This window comes from Mchenga conophoros, linkage group LG4 (assembly GCF_057382185.1).
Source record: "Mchenga conophoros isolate Kocher_MC1m ecotype Shallow Benthic linkage group LG4, M_conophoros_male_GT1.1, whole genome shotgun sequence".
NCBI lineage: Eukaryota > Metazoa > Chordata > Actinopteri > Cichliformes > Cichlidae > Mchenga > Mchenga conophoros.
Genome location: NC_140529.1, coordinates 3305037 through 3325274, shown reverse-complemented (window position 1 = coordinate 3325274; position 20238 = coordinate 3305037). Strand labels below are relative to the sequence as shown.

The window sequence follows — 20238 nt, the reverse complement described above, 5'->3', positions numbered from 1 at the left end:
AAACAAAGCAAGAGGAGGAAAAAATAAAATGAAACAATCTGAGGGTGAAACACAAACGTAAACTCAAAGGAGTCACAAATGTCCGGTTGTATTTCAGACCTCAGAGGGTGAATCCAACAAATCATGAAAAATGAGGTTTACATGTTTGTTCATGACAGTGCAGATTTCTGACATTTTGTGTCATTTAAGCTGCAACAATGTGACTGTTTTCTAACAAAAACAGTGAAACTTAAGTTAGACTTGTGTTTGTAAATGAAGCGCCCCATGTTGTGTAGCTTTCTGGAGTTTATACTTATTGGGCTACATATGTATTTAATATACAGGCTGTACAGTACATAACATCAAAACTCACATGTTTCATGTAACTAAAGTGTGTAATCATGTGGGTACAGACAATAATTAAGTTATAGACTATATTTATATGAAAAACGTGCATACTTACTGCATTTGAATCATTTTAACCACATGTAACCACCTGCATATGTGTTTGGGGGAAAAAGGCTTTGATTTTGCCACCCTAAGAAAATTTCTCTAGAGCCGCCCCTGACCATTTCACAGGATTTGCATTTAAAGATGCAACAAGACTAAAATGGTTAGGGTCAGGAGGTCAAAGGTCAGAGCTCCTGTGGGTCTGAGGGCGGCCTCACGCTGGAGAAGGATGAAGGAGTCTGACCTGAGCCAGTGTTTGACATGAACACATCAGCACTGCTGTCAGTGAGCCTAACGACAGCCGTTAGCATCATTTCAGTGTTTCAGTCATAAAAACACTTCCTGTCTCTGTGGTGGTTACAGTGACATCATGCAGTTTGTGCTTTGACCTCCAGAGGGCGACAAATCAGCACAGACAGAGAGCTCCATTCAAACTTTGCTGCCATCAGGAATAATTCTTCAAATATAATCATCAGTGTTTGAGCAGTTATGATATCAGGGACAATCTAGACATGTGTGACAATACTGAACATGTCACATGACACACCTCAAACATCATGTGATCCACTCTCAGTCTGCACTTTCATTCATGACTTCAACAGGTTGAAATGAGCTTTGAAGAAACATTCAGTGAAATAAATCTTTCATGGATTCATGTGAGCAGCAGATGAACTTTGTACCAACAACATCTTCAATAACAGAGTCTGAATGAAGCTCAGGTGTTGATGCTGCTCACTGATTGGACGCTTGCTTTCAGCTCTGCTCTCAGTCTTTACTGCACAGGTGAAGGTAGAAAGTGTGACTGGATCTATAGACTGGAAACAGAGAAACATGCTGAACATTTGAAGCTTTGCAGCAGAAATGTTCATGTTACAAATACAGCAGAGCTGATCTGGGATCAGTGTGTTCACACCTGCAGCTACAACAAGGTTTCATGTCTCCACACGTCAGCATGTGAACTTTACTCTGACTCAGTCTGAGCAGTCAGACGGCATATTTTTAAAGTTAACACATCAGCACACACAGAGCTGAGCCCCTCCCACCTGTGCTGAGTTTCAGGTGGAGTCCCGCCTCCTTCCAGGAAGCAGCTCACCTGTGTGTCCGTGTTTAGTGTCCAGGTGTGGAGTGGAGCTTGTTGTTGGTGTGTGAAGAAACTGTAAGTTTGCTTTGTTTCCTCCTTTAACAGTTTGTCTTTAGGAACTTTACTGTTTGTTCAGCTCGTGTTTGATTTCTTCACACAACAAACTGTGTGTGTTTGTATTTCCGGTCTCTCCATTAAAGTCAGTGTGTAATGTTTCCTGGCTAACATCAGCTGTGTGCAGCTTAGTTCAGCACAAATCTGCCGCTCCATAGTTCACGGTAACGGACTCACAGCTGGACCAACGAGGCCGAGTGTGTCCGCCACTCTGAGCTACGTTCGTGTTTGTGTACTTGTAGTTTGTACTTTGAGTTCACTCAGAGCCCACAGAGGACGCAGCGTACGTGATGACGTCACAGCCCTTTGCCTCCTTTACTGTCACTGTGATTAATATTTACACACGAGACACCTGCAGAGCTCTGACGCTGAGCTAGCACACAGCATGCTAACGCTAAGCTAACGCTAAGCTAACACTAAGCTAAAGCTAAGCTAACACTAAGCTAACACTAAGAGTTCTTACAGACACGAGTTAAAAAGCTGCTTTTAGTTTGTGATCAGAGTCCAGGACTGAGAGCAGCAGCAGAGCTGATGGATGATGAATTACTGGATGGAAGAAGCTTCTCATTAGCAGTGAATCAGTGTGTGTGCAGTTCTCTGCAAACTCAGCAGCAAGAATTAGTGTGAAGCTTTAACTCTGCTGATCCTCTTTGAATCCTGGATCAGCTGAAATGTTTAAAATGTTGTTCACACGTGTTGGACTGACTGAAGCTTCCAGTCACAGTGAAGCAGTGTGTGTCAGTGAATGCATCGTGTGTGCTTCAGGCTCCATCTAGTGGACTGATAGCAGAGCAGCTGATGGCAGCTTCCTCTGCCTCACACTGCTGTCTGACTGCATCCAGCTGACACTGAGATGAAGCAGGAAAGAAGCAGCTGATATTTGGACAGCACACATGATGAAAGGAGGATTTCAGCTGATGTGCACATGAATGATTTGTGTTTCCTCTGCAGGTAGAAAGTGTGTGTGAGCTGAATTGAGCAGCATGGATCAGTGTGAGGACAGAGAGGAGGGAGCCCCTCCCTCTAAAAGCACTCTGTGTGGGGAACATGAGAGCCAGACCAAAGCTCAGAGGTGAGATGACCATCTCTAACTGTCCATGACTCTTCTCCATGTCACAGCTCAGCACTCACATCACTGCTGCATCATTATTCACAGGAACCAGCCTGGACCTCCACCCAGCTCTGTGTCCTTACAGAGTGACGCGTCTAAAGATCGTCCCATTTATTTTAAATCCCAGCCTGCGTCTGCTGCAGAGAGGTGAGCTGTTAGCAACATGAACTCTTTGATGTCAGTTTATCTGATTTAAATGAACTGTTTGATGTTTCCTGGTCTCTAAACTGCATCTCAAAGGAAGTCACTGAACCTTTATTCCTTATTTCTATCAAACATGTCCAACATTTAAACTCCTGCTGCTCACAGTGGGACCATCAATAGTCCTGCACAGTGTAAATGACCCCTGGGTGGCGCTCTGTTCTTACACTGTGAAACACTACTTTGGAGTTTCCTTCTGCTCATTCTCAAAACACATTTTTCTTCTCTGACAGGATCCATGGGAGACCTGCTGGACCTGAACCTGGACCCAGCTGTGTGTCCTTAAGGAGTGACCGGTCTAAAGGTGGTCTCACTGATTTTAAAGTCCAGCCTGTGTCTGCTGCAGAGAGGTGAGCTGTTAGCAACATGAACTCTTTGATTAAACTGCTCGATGTTGTTGGATATAAACTACAAACACGTCGTTCCCTCAGTCCCATTTAAACTGTCTTTTAAAACAAGCCTTTGGTTTCTAAACAACTGAAAACCCACTTCAGCAAACAGGAAGTGATCAGAGCGTCCGTCCACTTCCTGTCAGGCCCTGCAAACATTTCATATTGAAGAAAAGTAGTTGTTATCTCACATTTTTACTCCACCACATTCAACCATTTTGACATTTTACAGCATGAAACTCTTGTCACATGACTCCTGTTATGTTATAGAGTCATGTGACCACCAGGGAGGGATTTGTATGGATGAAACACATTCAAATCAATCTGATTCATCAATGGAAACATTTTTGGTGTAAATGCAGCAACACTGAAAACGCTGAAGATAAAAACACAACAGATGAAATATGAACAAATCGAGGCTTTGAATACACGTGTGTGTGTTTGAGACACAGAGATAAATGGATTGTGTGTCTGTCCTATTGCTGCGTGAGGATTTTATTGTAGATTTTGTGCGTGTACACTTTTGACCACGAAGGTGTTGAAAGGGCGTAAAACAGTTGGAGGCACCAGAGTGAACACTAGTGCTGTCAGTAGATTAAAACATGACTAATTAATGACACAATCTTCTGTCATTAATCCTGATTAATCACAATTACTTGATCAATAGCTGCAGTTACATTTTTCCAACTTTATATTTAAGCCTGTAACAGACGTTTACACCATATAATGAAGTCAATGCAGAATAAACACAAAGAATGTTAAACGCTTCAATTCAAAGAGACTTTGAATAGTTTTCAGTCTTTAACTCAGCTTCTCTGCTGTAAATACAACTTTGTAACAAACATATATACTAAAAGCTAAGTGTGCACTAATATATAATAATATATAATCTATATTACTGCTGTTAATGAAAATGTTTAATCAGACTCATCACAGGGTTACTTAGAGCTGGGCGATAGAACGATAACGATATGTATCGCGATATAACTTTTACTCGATAGAGAAATTAAGCTATCGCGATAGACCTCGCCGCTCTTGTCCTCAAAAAAAAAAAAAAAAGGTCAGCCAATCCAAATTAAGTAGCGCAGAGCCGCAGCGTCACGGCCGCAGCGTCACGTCGCGTGACTTGTTACGTACAGCACAAGTGCCAAGCCGCACGTGTGTTTGTTTGGGAAGCAGCCAGCGGGTAATGGAGGAAATGAGTGTGCCGACTAGAAAAATCAACCGAGCGTGACCGAAGAGAAAACAGATGATGGTTCCAATGCCGGAGAGATTGTCGAACGGAAGAGCCATAGAAGCTCCGTAGTGTGAAGGTATTTCGGCTATTTCAAGTCTGACAAAAATAGAGTAGCGTGCACTGTAAATTGTGCCGAAAGCAAGTCTGGAAATACAATAAACTGGTGCATGCGTCACACTGCGCCACGTTATTGTTTCAGTGAAATGAATTTCTACAATACTGTTACTGTTAATTCTACTCTCTGCAGTGTTTAAATGCTTACATATACACACAGTTACTGTCCCTCCACACATACGACTCGGTTCTGCTTCTATGCCCCAGCTTTGTTTACTTTTTCCCACCGAGGCTTCTAGACTTCTGATTGGCCAACATTTCTGCACGGTTAGGAATCTAGCGCCACCTGCCGCTTTGGCATGTTCATAGCAGCGTTTTCCTTCATTTCTGCCTTTATGTGTGGACGGGATTATTTTTTAAAACGAAAACGGAAAATCTCCGTTTTCAAAAATACCCGTGTACGTGTGGACGTAGCCTCAGTCTCTGACTGGAAGCGCTAATTCGTCATTCGGCTTTTGTCAGACTAAAGTAACTGTTAAAACTGTTTGAAAAGCTCAGCTATACAACAAGGAGAGATTGAGAATTTCCTTTTAGTTCTCAGTTTATTTGATATTGACAAAAGTTAGTCAGTTTTGTCTGTTCTTCTGTAAAACAAACTAAGATTTATTTTTAGAATTAATATTTTGTTTCTAAGTGGAATTGACAATTTAGTCTGTTTCGTTTGTCTTATTTTGAAACTTAAACGCTTTAGCGGCTGCCTTTTGTGTAGTTTGCAATATTTGCCTTTATTTATCTGAAAAAGTCTCATGTTCCTTAAGTACATCTACCCTGTTGAACTTATTATGGGAAATAAATATTTAAATCAAAACAAGCTGCTGATTATTTCACATTTTACTTGTGAGCAACGGCACATTTAAATCTTACAAATATAGTTATTTGGCTTATATCGTGATAGATATCGTTATCGCCTGAAATGAAAAAAACATATCGTGATATGAAAAAATCTCATATCGCCCAGCTCTAGGGTTACTGTGGATTCATTTGGATTAATCACCATTAAACATCATTTTTAATGTAAACGAATCAAATTTCATTTCATGAGCAAACAGACTCGAGAGAAAAGGGCAAATTTACACACTTAACATGTTTATTGAACATGTAAACATTGATTAACCTCCTGAATGAGCCGACCCCCCCAGGGACAGTCCTGCATGCTAATGATGGGCTCTGCTCTGTACCTGCAGGATTCTGTCAGCCACAAACTCCTCAGCTGATCCTGAATCTGAGCCCATCTGTCAAACAATCATTTTCTTCACAGGTCTGTGGAGGTGGCACTGATCCTGCAGCAGTCTGACACTCTCTGTCACTCTTCTTCAAGTCTTTGACACGAGGAACCAAAACTATGTTATTAACAACACTAACAGGTCTGCAGTTTGTCCACTTGGCAGTTGTGTCATCAGTGCTTTGCATCGTTGTGATATTTTAAGCTGGAAGTGCTTCGGTGAAAAGAAAATTCCTTCTGTCACGATGTACAGAATCCTTCATGTTGGTCGGCTGGTCCGTCTTGTTATTTTTTTAATACTCAAACTTTCCATCGGGAGGTCAGTGTGTGTTTGTCATCTTCCATATTGAGCTGATTGGTTCAGCTTCCGTCACTAACAGATGTGCTGCACATCTGCACGTGTGCAAAGGTAACTCTACTCGGACAAACTGCTCGAAGTGCGTTGATAGAAACATTTCAGGGATTTTGAGTCGTTCTGCTCTCCAGATGTGTCGTGTTAAAGGTTGTTATCATGTTAATCATGATAACAGATGAACCCCTAACCCTACATGTTAATTTTGACAGCACTGGTAAATCCTTTTTAATGTTCTTCTGTCAGATCATTGATTAGACTCGACTCCAAATACGAGACTCGGAAAACTCAAATGAAAACTCAAATCAAAGCAATGAGAAAAGGACTTCTTGTGTTAGAATGAAAACATATGGAAGTGGTCAGGTTTCAAACACTCGTTGAATCTACTGCACAGTTACATTCAGGGACCTTTGGCCTCCTGAGAGCATTAGTTGATGGTTCATCACAGTTTTCTCAAAGTTTCCTCTGAGCTTCTGCAGCATCATCACTTCCATCACTGATGAAAGAAAGTTCATAGAAAACAGAAAATATATCTTCAGAATCTGAGAGTTTAAAACTTGACAGACTTGATTCAGATGAAGTTATTTGAGCAGAAACTCCTGGATCTTTATCCTGTGTTGATCTAATCCTTCATGGTTCTTCCACAGAGTGGAGCAGCAGAGCTCAGAGGTTCCCAGTGGTCAGTCTGCCCAGCAGCATCAAACACAGCTGGACTCCATATTTATGGTCTGTACATGTACAACAACTACTTTATTATTATTATTAATAATAATGCATTTATTTATAGGTCCCTTTCAGAACACCAAGGACTCTGTGGACTAAACGACCAAAAGAAAACAAACTTTGAAATCAGACGGTGCAAATGTGATCACAGGGAAACGTTTTAAACATCGAGGCTTTAAACAGAAACCAAAGTGAAACAGTTTGTAGTCGAGATCAGTGGGAATGAAGCTGAATAACTGTTTCTTCAATAACTTTGAGCTCTTAAAAAACAAAAACTAGCTGAAAGTCTGGCTGCTCTTATGAAAAGTACAGAGAAATTATGGGTCGCTCAACACTTGTGCACAATATAAGAGTTGAAATAAATCTAAAGAATAACTCAAAGTCCTACAATCATACTGAGAAAATCATCTACAGCTAACTATCCAAGTGGATTTGTTTAAGACAGCTCCATCTGCTGGTGGCCCTCTGCAGGTGCATGAAAGGGGCGTGTTTATAGTGAAAGTAGTAGAGAAAGTAAACCCCACGGGAAGGAGGAGGACTCTCAGCAGCTTCCAGCTCATATTCAGACATTTGACTTCTCACTGAAAGCAGCAAGTTTGAGTGTCTTTACCTTAGTTAGAAGAGATAACATGTCAGTAGTAATTAGAGTTGATTGAGCAATGCTGTCCTTATAATGTAGTTTATGATTTTTATGGACAAGTCCAGTTTTTCTGTAGAGCCTCTCAAGTTGGTGACAGCAGCAGTGGAAGTTCACGTGTAAACCAGAGCAGCAAATCAGGTCCAAATGTGTTGTTCACAGTGAGTGGGATCATCATTGGCTGCTATGTTAACCTCCTGCAGCAGGATGTCTTTGGTCAGAGAATGGATAGATCACTAAGTCATTGTTGAGTTTAGGGAGACAGTAGACAGTTGCAGTAGGTTCAGCCAGTTGACACACAGTAGATAAAATAACTGAAGGCAGGAGCAGACACCTGTATGACTTTCCACCTCTCACATAGATTATTGTCCCTGGGCAGCGCCACAGGGCTGGTAGATGTAAACAAAGCTGGAGGAGAGGATTTATTCATCTGAGAAAAGTCACAGAGTTGTGTCTTGATGCTCAATCATCCAGGTACGTAAATCCCAAAAAGCTTGATTCTGTTCATCTGGATGTTTTCAGTGGGAGAAACGTTTCATCATCATCAGGTGACTTCTTCAGTCTCAGCTGACTGCAGGTTTCAATCTCATAAACAGGACATTTGTATGACTGAAACCAGCCCACTGAAGGAACAATGGGCTGGGAGGTCAGTTCATTGATCATTGGTACGCATATTGTCAGGACCATTGATCAATGGTTGTTGATCAATGGTCATGAGTCCAGTTCACAGAGAGCTGGGGAATGGCTGCAATCACAGCATGTAAGATGGTGACAGTTGTACCCTTAGGCCCCTCCTCCATTCAGAGATGGTCTTTCCTTTTCACATAAATGGCCTCCTTGACTCCGCCCTCAAACCAGCGTTCACATTTACTCAGGACCTTCTTGATGTGAAGTTCTTCTGCTTCCCTGGCTGCTGTGTCTGTGGGGATGGTGTTTGTTCTGTGTTGTAGCGTCCTGATGACGCCCAGTTTGTGCCCCAGTGGATGATGAGAGTCAAACCTTAAATACTGATCTGTATGTGTAAACAGAGTGAACCTTTAAGACCAGTTGTCTGTACGATCAACTCAGTCACCTGAAACATCTCCAAGTTTCTGGCTTTGATCATCAACCTGTTGGTAGTTCAGCTCTGAACACCAGTGAAATGTTTCTCCCACTGAAATCGCTGCATTCATATGAACAGCATCAACGTTTTGGGATCATGGAGTTGTGGACAAAGTCTCAGTTAATCAGATAAAGTCAAACCTATAATTGGTAAAGAGTTCGCGGATGATATGCCCCTTGATCGTAAAGAAGTGGATGTTGTGTGGACTAAAGTTCAGAGTGGTGGGTCATTCATAAATATTCTGTTCCAGCTGCTGGAGGACAACATCATCACTTTTGTGAAGAACGAGCTGAAGAAGATCCAGAAGGCTCTGAATCCAAATAAGCCCCAGTGCTTGGGGTTTCAGAGGGAGGATGATGAGCAGAGGAGAAACAGCAGAGAGGCATTTGTGAAGATCACAGTGGACTTCCTGAGGAGAATGAAGCAGGAGGAGCTGGCTGACCGTCTGCAGAGACGTAAGAGGATTTATCTAAAGATTTAAGCTGCTGGATAAATGAGACACTTGTGACACCAGTGTGTTCAGTCATTTCTCAGTGGGTCAGAAATTGTCATCAGCATTTTGTAAAATATGATTGTTAAAGTTGTATTTTTATTATTATTATTCAGAACTTCCAGCTGCTGTTTGTCATCGTAACCTTAAGTCTAAGCTGAAGAAGAAGTTCCAGTGTGTGTTTGAGGGCATCGCTAAAGCAGGAAACCCAACCCTCCTGAATCAGATCTACACAGAGCTCTACATCACAGAGGGAGGGACTGCAGAGGTCAATGATGAACATGAGGTCAGACAGATTGAAACAGCATCCAGGAAACCAGACAGACCAGAAACAACCATCAGACAAGAAGACATCTTTAAAGCCTCACCTGGAAGAGATGAACCAATCAGAACAGTGCTGACAAAGGGAGTGGCTGGCATTGGGAAAACAGTCTTAACACAGAAATACAGCCTGGACTGGGCTGAAGACAAAGCCAACCAGGACATCCAGTTCATATTTCCATTCACTTTCAGAGAGCTGAATGTGCTGAAAGAGGAAAAGTTCAGCTTGGTGGGACTTGTTCATCACTTCTTTACTGAAACCAAAGAAGCAGGAATCTGCAGCTTTGAAGACTTCCAGGTTGTGTTCATCTTTGATGGTCTGGATGAGTGTCGACTTCCTCTGGACTTCCACAAAACTACAATCCTAACTGACCCTAGAAAGTCCACCTCAGTGGATGTGCTGCTGATAAACCTCATCAGGGGGAAACTGCTTCCCTCTGCTCGCCTCTGGATAACCACACGACCTGCAGCAGCCAATCAGATCCCTCCTGACTGTGTCGGCATGGTGACAGAGGTCAGAGGGTTCACTGACCCACAGAAGGAGGAGTACTTCAGGAAGAGGTTCAGAGATGAGGAGCAGGCCAGCAGCATCATCTCCCACATCAAGACATCACGAAGCCTCCACATCATGTGTCACATCCCAGTCTTCTGCTGGATCACTGCTACAGTTCTGGAGGATGTGCTGGAAACCAGAGAGGGAGGACAGCTGCCCAAGACCCTGACTGAGATGTACATCCACTTCCTGGTGGTTCAGGCCAAAGTGAAGAAGGTCAAGTATGATGGAGGAGCTGAGACAGATCCACACTGGAGTCCAGAGAGCAGGAAGATGATGGAGTCTCTGGGGAAACTGGCTTTTGATCAGCTGCAGAAAGGAAACCTGATCTTCTATGAATCAGACCTGACAGAGTGTGGCATCGATATCAGAGCAGCCTCAGTGTACTCAGGAGTGTTCACACAGATCTTTAAAGAGGAGAGAGGACTGTACCAGGACAAGGTGTTCTGCTTCATCCATCTGAGTGTTCAGGAGTTTCTGGCTGCTCTTCATGTCCATCTGACCTTCAGCAACTCTGGAAAAAATCTTCTTGAACAGAAACAAATAACCTCCAAGAGTTTTAGCTTTTTAAACCAAAAAGAATCTTTTCACCAGAGTGCTGTGAACAAGGCCTTACAGAGTCCAAATGGACACCTGGACTTGTTCCTCCGTTTTCTCCTGGGTCTTTCACTGCAGACCAATCAGACTCTCCTACGAGGTCTGCTGACACAGACAGGAAGTAGCTCACAGACCAATCAGGAAACAGTCCAGTACATCAAGAAGAAGCTCAGTGAGAATCTGTCTGCAGAGAAAAGCATCAATCTGATCCACTGTCTGAATGAACTGAATGATCGTTCTCTAGTGGAGGAGATCCAACAATACAGGACTTCAGGAAGTCTCTCCACAGGTAAACTGTCTCCTGCTCAGTGCTCAGCTCTGACCTTCATGTTACTGTCATCAGAAGAAGATCTGGATGAGTTTGACTTTAAGAAATATTCTGCTTCAGAGGAGGCTCTTCTGAGAATGCTGCCAGTGGTCAAAGCCTCCAATAAAGCTCTGTAAGTAAACATGAACTCATTGCTTAAAATCTTATAATCGATAAAAATCTTAAAACCATGGGAAATAAATCAGAAATGCTGAGTTCAAAGAACAGTTAAAAAACATAAAAATAGTGAATTAAATGATTATCATTCACTCAGTAAATATTTTTTCAGTCCAGCAGGCCGTGTCAGTATTTCTGACACATTTTTGTCTATATCTCTTATCAAAGTACAATCCAGGCCCAGCCAATAAGAACATGAGCTCTGATCCTTCAGCCCCTCTGACAGGTTTATTATCGTCAGCTTGTTCACGTCTCCAAATCCAGCAGTTTGTTTTTTATCTCATTTTCAGTGCACACTCTCCCTTTTTTATTATAAATCTCTGCTGTGACTGTCCTGTTTTCATCCAGGATGGAGGGAAAACTTGGGCTTCCATCCATCCATCCATCTTCATCCGCTTTATCTGAGGCCGGGTCGCGGGGGCAGCAGCCTAAGCAAAGAGGCCCAGACCTCCCTCTCCCCAGCCACCTCCTCCAGCTTATCCGGGGGAATACTAAGGCGTTCCCAGGCCAGCCGCGAGATATAATCTCTCCAGCGTGTCCTGGGTCTGCCCCGGGGCCTCCTCCTGGTGGGACATGCCTGGAACACCTCACCCAGGAGGCGCCCAGGGGGTATCCTTGTCAGATGCCCGAACCACCTCAGCTGGCTCCTTTCGATGTGGAGCAGCAGCGGCTCTACTCTGTGCCCCTCCCGGATGGCCGAACTTCCCACCCTATCTCTAAGGGAGAGGCCAGCCACCCTTCGGAGGAAGCTCATTTCTGCCGCTTGTATCCGCGATCTCGTTCTTTCGGTCACTACCCACAGCTCGTGGCCATAGGTGAGGGTAGGGACGTAGATCGACCGGTAAATTGAGAGCTTCGCTTTTACACTCAGCTCCATCTTCACCACGACGGACCGGTGCAGCGTCCGCATTACTGCAGCTGCAGCCCCAATCCGTCTGTCGATCTCCGGCTCCCTTCTCCCATCACTCGCGAACAAGACCCCGAGATACTTGAACTCCTCCACTTGGGGCAGGAACTCATCCCTGACCCAGAGTGGGCACTCCACCCTTTTCCGGCTGAGAACCATGGCCTCAGATTTGGAGGTGCTGATCCTCATTCCCGCTGCTTCACACTCGGCTGCGAACCGTTCCAGTGCGAGCTGGAGGCCCTCACCCGATGAAGCCAACAGAACCACATCATCCGCAAAAATCAGAGATGAGATTCTGAGGCCACCAAAGCGAAAGCCCTCCACCACTTGGCTGCGCCTAGAAATCCTGCCCATAAAAATTATGAACAGAACCAGAGACAAAGGGCAGCCCTGGCGGAGCCCATCACCCACCGGGAACGAGTCCGACTTATTGCCGGCAATGCGAACCAAGCTCTTGCAACGGTTGTATAGGGATCGAATGGCCCGTAGCAATGGGCCAGACACCCCATACTCCCGCAACACCTCCCACAGGACACCCCGAGGGACATGGTCGAATGCCTTCTCCAAGTCCACAAAACACATGTAGACTGGTTGGGCAAACTCCCATGCACCCTCAAGTATCCTCGAGAGGATAAAGAGCTGGTCCAGTGTTCCGCGACCAGGACGAAAACCGCATTGTTCCTCCTGTATCCGAGGTTCGACTAGCGGACGAACTCTCCTTTCCAGCACCCTGGCATAGACTTTCCCAGGGAGGCTGAGGAGTGTGATACCCCTGTAGTTGGAACACACCCTCCGGTCCCCCTTCTTAAAGATGGGGACCGGACCTGTCGGCTGCCTCCGGAGTCCCACAGGCTAACCAAGCCCGATAGGACTCCTTCTTCAGCCTGGTGGCTCCCTTCACCTCTGGTGTCCACCATTTGGTTCGGGGATTACCACCACGGCAGGTACCAACCACCTTGCGGCCCCAGCTCAGTGCAGCAGCTTCGGCAATGGAGACGCTGAACATGGTCCATTCGGACTCAATGTCCCCAGTCTCCCTCGGAATGCTGTTGAAGCTCTGCCGGAGGTGTGCGTTGAAGATCTCGCGGACTGGGGCCTCTGCTAGACGTTCCCAGCACTCCCTCACTACGCGTTTAGGTGCACCAGGTCTGTCCAGCGTCCTCCCCCGCCACCTGATCCAACTCACCACCAGGTGGTGATCAGTTGACAGCTCAGCCCCTCTCTTTACCCGAGTGTCCAGAACATATGGTCGCAGGTCTGGTGATACGATTACAAAATCGATCATCGACCTACGGCCTAGAGCGTCCTGGTGCCACGTGCACTTATGGACACTCTTATGTTCGAACAGGGTGTTCATTATGGCCAAACTGTGATTAGCACAGAAGTCCAATAACAAAGCACCGCTCGGGTTCAGATCAGGGAGGCCGTTCCTCCCAATCAAGCCCCTCCAGGTCTCGCTGTCGTTACCCACGTGAGCATTGAAGTCTCCCAGCAGGACAACAGAGTCTCCAGGTGGAGCACCTTCCAGCACCCCCCCCCCCCCCCCCCCTCCAGGGACTCTAGGAACTCTGAACTGCCACTCGGCGCATAAGCGCAGATGACAGTCAGGACCCGTTCCCCGACCCTAAGGCGCAGGGAACAAACCCTCTCGTCCACCGGGAAAATCCCCAACGTACCGGCAGCAAGCCGAGGGGATATTAGAATACCCACCCAGCCCGCCGCCTCTCACCAGGGGCAACTCCAGACTGAGACAGAGTCCAGCCCCTCTCCAGGAGACTGGTTCCAGAGCCCAAGCCATGCGTAGAGGTGAGCCCGACTATATCTAGCCGGTACCTCTCAACCTCACGCACTAACTCAGGCTCCTTCCCCACCAGAGAGGTGACATTCCATGTCCCTATTGCCAGTCTTGGCAGCTGGGGGTCAGTCCACCAAGGCCTCCGCTCCTGGCCGCCACCCGGCACACAATGCACCCGACCCCTATGGCGCCTCCTGCGGGTGGTGGGCCTGCAGGAGGATGGGCCCATGTCTCCTCTTCGGGCTGTGCCCGGCCGGGCCCCATGGACTAAGGCCCGGCCACCAGACGCTCGCCCTCGGGCACCCTCCCCGGGCCTGGCTCCAGGGGGGGGGGCCCTGGTAACCCTATCCCGGGGAGGGTAAACTGTTCTCTCGATATCCTTTTCATAAGGGTCTTCTGAATCGCTCTTTGTCTGGTCCCTCACCCAGGACCAATTTGCCATGGGAGACCCTACCAGGGGGCAAAAGCCCCCAGACAACATAGCCCCTGGGATCCCTGGGACACACAAACCCCTCCACCACGATAAGGTAGCGATTCAAGGAGGAGAACTTGGGCTTCATAATTGAAATTGCCACTCAGGTCCTGTTTCTTGACAGTATTCATATCTAACTGTAAGGCTTCCATAACCAGTGTTCCCACAGAATTACAGTGGGTTCTCTCTGGGTCCTCTACAGTTTCTTCCCACTGTCCACAGACATGCAGTTAGATTACCTGGTGATCTAAACTTCATGCAGGTGTGTGTGTGAGAATGGTTGTCTTTCCCTCTGTGGGCTTAGTGGAAGAGACTGGATGGATCTCTGCTTTGTCTTTGATATATCCTGACAGCAAACATTCTCCATGAAGTCTGCATTTCAGCTCATCTCCTTTATACACACCTTTAACAGGAGGAGTTTTATACAGCTAGTGTTTAAAATCCAGTGTTACTCACAGTTAAATAGCATAACAATTACTGAATTAGTAAGATTTTCTAAAATAATTGTTTTAGTTAATATTGTATGATAGTGTACACAGAATTATTAGCTCAGTAGGTAGAGTGGTCGCCCCATGATCATAAGGTCAGGGGTCGAATCCACCGAACAGCTACCTTGATGGTACCCCTGAGCAAGGTACCATCAAGGTACCAATCGTGTGCACTGGACTGGTAGCACTCATAGTGTCATAGGTTGGTTTTTTTTGTTTTTTTTAAAAGGTTTAACATATAAACAAATTTCATTTGATCACATATATTTTTTGTTTTGTTTTGTTTTTTCCCTTTCTCTCCCAGACTGAGCAGCTGTAACATCTCAGAGGAAGGCTGTGAAAATTTGTTGTCAGTGGTCAGCTCCCAGTCCTGTAGTCTGAGAGAGCTGGACCTGAGTACCAACAGCCTGAAAGCTTCAGCAGTAAAGCTTCTGTCTGCTGCAGTGGAGAGTCCACACGCCAAACTGAATATTCTGAGGTCAGATCAATTTGTATTCTGTTTAGTTCTGTTTGTTTATATGTTTGATGTTTGGTTTTGTTTATATCAACTAACAAAAATAATCAATAATTTAACCAGTAAAGGTAAACTTTATCCAGTTATCCTTGTTCCATAGCATTTTTATTCATTTATAAGTTAAAGTGAACTTATACTAACCTGCTCAGCACAAGACAATAAGCTATTGCACCCTGATTACACTTTAACAACAATCTTTATTCATGTTTTTATCTTCAGACTTAACATCTGTGAACTCTCAGAGGAAAACTGTGAAGCTCTGTCCTCAGTTCTCAGCTCGCAGTCCTCTAGTCTGACAGAGCTGGACCTGAGTATCAGAAAGCTACAGGATTCAGGAGTGAAGCTTCTGTCTGCTGGACTACAACGTTTAAACTGTAAACTGAATACTCTGAGGTCAGATCAGAAAACAGTTTGTTGTTAGAATTATTCAATTATTTAAGTTCATACATATGATGTTGTTTCTTAGTATGTTTATGTTTCCTCTAAAAATAGAAAGTCAAGATTTAATGTTGTGAAATGTATTAACAAACTCAACATGAGTATTTGTTGTATGACTGTCTTTTATTTTTCAGACTGAGTGGCTGTAACCTGTCAGAGAGAAGCTGTGAAGCTCTGTCCTCAGTCCTCAGCTCCCAGTCCTCCAGTCTGAGAGAGCTGGACCTGAGTAACTCTGACCTGCAGGATTCAGGAGTGAAGCTTCTGTCTGCTGGACTAAAGAGTTCACAGTGTGCAGTGGAAACTCTCAGGTCAGGATTCAAACTTTTCCACAGATGATCATTTGAAATGTGACTTATATTATTGTATAAACAGGTAACCTTTATACAGCTGTCAAGTGAACTTTTATTCACATTTGAGTGGATAATTGGACTCCGAATTACTTTCAAAAGTAATTGGCGACTACCGATTGGTTTGCTGTTAGTTTTTTATTCACAGTACTTACTTAATTTTAAAGGCTGATTTCTCAAAATGAGATGTTTATCTTTTCTTCTACAACACTTGGAGCCACCAAATCTTCTTGCTTCATTTATTCATTACAGTTTGATTTAAAGAATATTAGACTCGTAACATAATAAATACATTTATTTCACTTCTTCTTGAGAGAAAGAAAGGGATGACTGGGTGAGCTCCAGTGGTTCATCCCAGCAGAGAGAGCAGCACACTGGGCTGCAAATGATCACAGTAGTAATAGCCATAGTTTGATAAAACAGGCATTCTTACCCTGTAGATAATACAGGGTTCTGGTGCCGATGTGGGGGAGGGGAGTCGCCCGGTACTAACTACATACTACTAACTACCTCATCCAGATGTCTTCCCTACTAAACCTGATAAGAAGTAACTGCAGTAGCCTTATAGGTCAAATCAGTTTCACCTGTTAAAGGTAGCTCCACTATTAATGGTGTCACTTGTTATTTCTGGGATGAGTTTAGTAGCCTGAACAGCTGCTCAAAGGAAAGGTTATTTTCATTATTATTATTTAATTATTAAGTCCGGGGGAACCTGCAAGAGCTGTTTGCACAAAGAATAATACTCAGACTTTTAGGTTTTATCGTTTTACACAAGGTTTAAAAATGAATGTCCACAATTGAATTGCAGAAATTGTTATTGAGCTAATACTGATGTAGTTGTTATCTTTAGTAAGGAGAGGTTGGAGGAAGGATGAGCACAGTCAGGCCTAAAGATGCTCTTAATAATAATAATGGATTGCATTTATATAGTGCTTTTCGAGACCCTCAAAGACCCTTTATAATCCCACCATTCATTCAGTCTCACATTCACACACTGGTGGAGGTAAGCTACAGTTGTAGCCACAGTTGCCTTGGGACAGACTGAGCACCATCGGCCCCACTGGCCAACACCAGTAGGCAGTAGGTGAAGTGTCTTGTGTTCCAAGAACACAACGACCAAGACAGAGAGATCCTACTGGCAACCTTCTGGTTACAAGATGAGCTTCCCAACCCCCAGAACCGCGGCCTTATCCTCCAGTTCTGTGTTGATGATAATCACATAATAGGAGAGCAGCTGGGCATCCAGTGGAAGTGTGATGGAAATCAAAATCCTGAATTGGATTCGGTGCGGTTGCGTTACTATTTTTCAACAACCAATCTTATATCAGCTGCATGGAAGTAGCTATAAGTAATCTGGGCGCTACAGCTTTAACCCTTTAAGACTTACCATAGAACCAAGTCCGCCACAGCTTATATTATATTTTTACATGCTGTGGAGCCATTTTTGGGAGCATTTCAAGTTGCTCTACATCAATACAACCATTACAGCCTAAATTTTAATAATATGCATGCATTAAGTGCATAGAAATTACATAAATTGCAAAAAGTGCAATAAACTAAAAAAAATTTGAAAATCGTTTTTGTTTTTTAACATATATTTCTAGTTAGAGAAATTTAAGAGGCTTATCCCTCAAAACTGTAAATGCAAAAAAGTTGCACAAAATAGTTTCCCACCACATGAAATTTATTTTGAGTGCCTTCATAGTTTTATTTTTGAAATACACTAATTTCTATACACTGCAGGAAAAACGAAAATAAATATTATAGTGCAAATTTGCAAAAAAGCAGCATATGCATCAAAATAAACTATTTCCAGCAGTGCAATATGAGTCCTAAGCATCCCAGAAACAACACAGAAAGTCAGAAAGTCAAACATAACTTTAAAAAACACTAGTATAGGGTTATGAGGCCATGATGGTAAAAAATACATTTCTGCAAAAATGACATCACTTCCGGTTTTGGGCAGGTCATGGCGGATATGCGATAGTTCACGCTGATGTCAATTCCAAAGTAGGAAGTGTTACAAACAGCTGATCGGATCGGCAAAGCGTGTTTCTGGAATATTATGTTACGCAAAACAGAGTGTGCCCACTCTGACCGGCTTTAAAGGGTTAAGCAGCTGCATGCACTCCCGCGGACAGCGATCACTTTCTGGCAGACGATCACTTTTTGGCACAACACCTGGAGCTAAGGGGGCAAAACAATCGCATGAGTGCTGCTGTTTGGCTGAGGAAGAATAAAGTATTCATGGTAAGCCAATCACATGACCACTTCAAGATTACAAAGCAACAAGGTGACATATACCAGTTTTTAAATTGTGTTGATAGGTCACATAAAACCAGAGTCATGATAAACAATATATACGCAGCGTTTTTTTCCTCAATAGTTTCGTCACTTTTACTGTCTAAGGACAGCACAGCAAGCACTCTCTGCTTATGAGCAAAAAAACCCAAATCATCCCTTTCCTGTTGGTGGAAAAATGAACCATGTCGACCAATCAAAAAAATGATATAGCAACATGACATTTGGTTGTTTAGGAAGAGGGGGAAGTTTTAGGAGTGACGGTGTGAGATGTGAGAGATTTGTGACGTTTAGCGTATTTGGAGTGTGTGCATAGTATGTTGTGTTGTGTAGTTAGTGTGTAGGGGAAAAAAGAACAAAAAAAGTTAGTGTGTAGTGTAGTGGATAGTTTTATGTTGTCTGTCAGAACAATGAGGCAATTGCTGAATGTTAAGTGCCCTGAGGCGACTGTTGTGATTTGGCACTATATAAATAGAGTTGAATTGAATGGAATTGTTACAGGTGCTGCCACAAAACCAGCAAATGCAGATTACAGTGTAAACGGTGTCTCCAGGTAGAAACAGCAGTGATACACCTGCTGCTGTCAGACCTGCAGGTATCAGGCTGTGATGTTCTCCTTTATGGTGGACAGAAATTATTTTTTTGGAGTGGCACAAATAATTTGTGGCATCTTATTTAATGCAGAACAGCTGATTGTTCTGTAAATAGTTTGAAATAGTTATTTTTAAAAAATCAAGGTAAAAGGTAAATTGTTACAAATAACAAAATGGTTGTTTGTAAACCTTGTGTATAGGATTTTAAGGGTGTTCGTCTTGTAACCGGAAGGTTGCCGGTTCGAGCCCCGGCTCGGACAGTCTCGGTCATTGTGTCTTTGGGCAAGACACTTCACCTAGCGCCTACTGGTGATGGCCAGAGGGGCCGATGGTGCGATATGGCAGCCTCGCTTCTGTCAGTCTGCCCCAGGGCAGCTGTGGCTACAACTGTAGTTGCCTCCACCAGTGTGTGAATGTGAGAGTGAATGAATAGTGGCATTGTAAAGCACTTTAAGGCCCGAAAAGCGCTATATAAATGCAATCCATTATTATTATTATTATTATTATTATTATTATTATTATTATTATTATTATTAAAATATTATTAAAATATTAAAATTATTAGATTTCAAGTTAATGATTTATTAAACATGTTTGTGGTTGTAACAGTAAAAAATATAACTTTTTCTACTCATATTGTTTTTTGTCTGATTTTAGGTCAATTGTGTTAATACAGTATGTCAAAATGAAAACATAACTGTAAATTCAGACACGTGAGGTTGTGCTGAAAAGAATGATACCAAACAGGCAAAGTAAATAGTTTTTAAAGGTGGAATATAGAGGTCAAATCAAAAGTAGTTAAAAATGGCCAATTATACCCTGGACCCCAGAGGGTTGAACATTTTTTTTAAAGTAACGCAATAGTTACTTTTCAAGTAATTAATTACTTTTAGTAACTGACTTACAATATTTTAACTCTAAGTAACTACGTAGAGTTAACTATAGTTAGTAGTATAGTTACTAGAGATGGCACGATACCACTTTTTTATGTCCGATACCGATATCATAAATTTGGATATCTGCCGATACCGATATGAATCCGATATAGTGTTTTTTAATCAACAAAACTGTTTTTTAAATATCTTGCTGCATTTTGTATAAGTTCATACTCAAGTTTAAAACAACAACTACACTAAAGCTATTCTGTTATACCTGTATGCAAAAAAAAATATTTCATAGTTCAGCAATACTGATCAATCTAATAAACTTAGACCTACACCATCCTC

General features: G+C 43.4%; 1 protein-coding gene across 2 annotated transcripts; it reads left to right on the top strand.

Annotated features, from left to right (window-relative positions):
- Positions 1–1511: 1511 nt before the first annotated feature.
- Positions 1512–15462, top strand: LOC146575289 (protein NLRC3-like). Of its 2 annotated transcripts, XM_085269949.1 has the most exons (8): positions 1512–1585; positions 2576–2696; positions 2781–2882; positions 3170–3286; positions 6898–6976; positions 8963–9167; positions 9319–11113; positions 15124–15462. In XM_085269949.1, the coding sequence occupies exons 2-8, from the start codon at positions 2608–2610 to the stop codon at positions 15431–15433; spliced, it is 2697 nt and encodes an 898-aa protein (XP_085126075.1). In that variant the 5' UTR covers positions 1512–1585; positions 2576–2607; the 3' UTR covers positions 15434–15462. The 2 variants fall into 2 exon arrangements, with proteins under 2 accessions (XP_085126075.1, XP_085126076.1); XM_085269950.1 differs by lacking the exon at positions 15124–15462 and having other exon boundaries at positions 9319–11117.
- The last annotated feature ends 4776 nt before the right edge of the window (positions 15463–20238 follow it).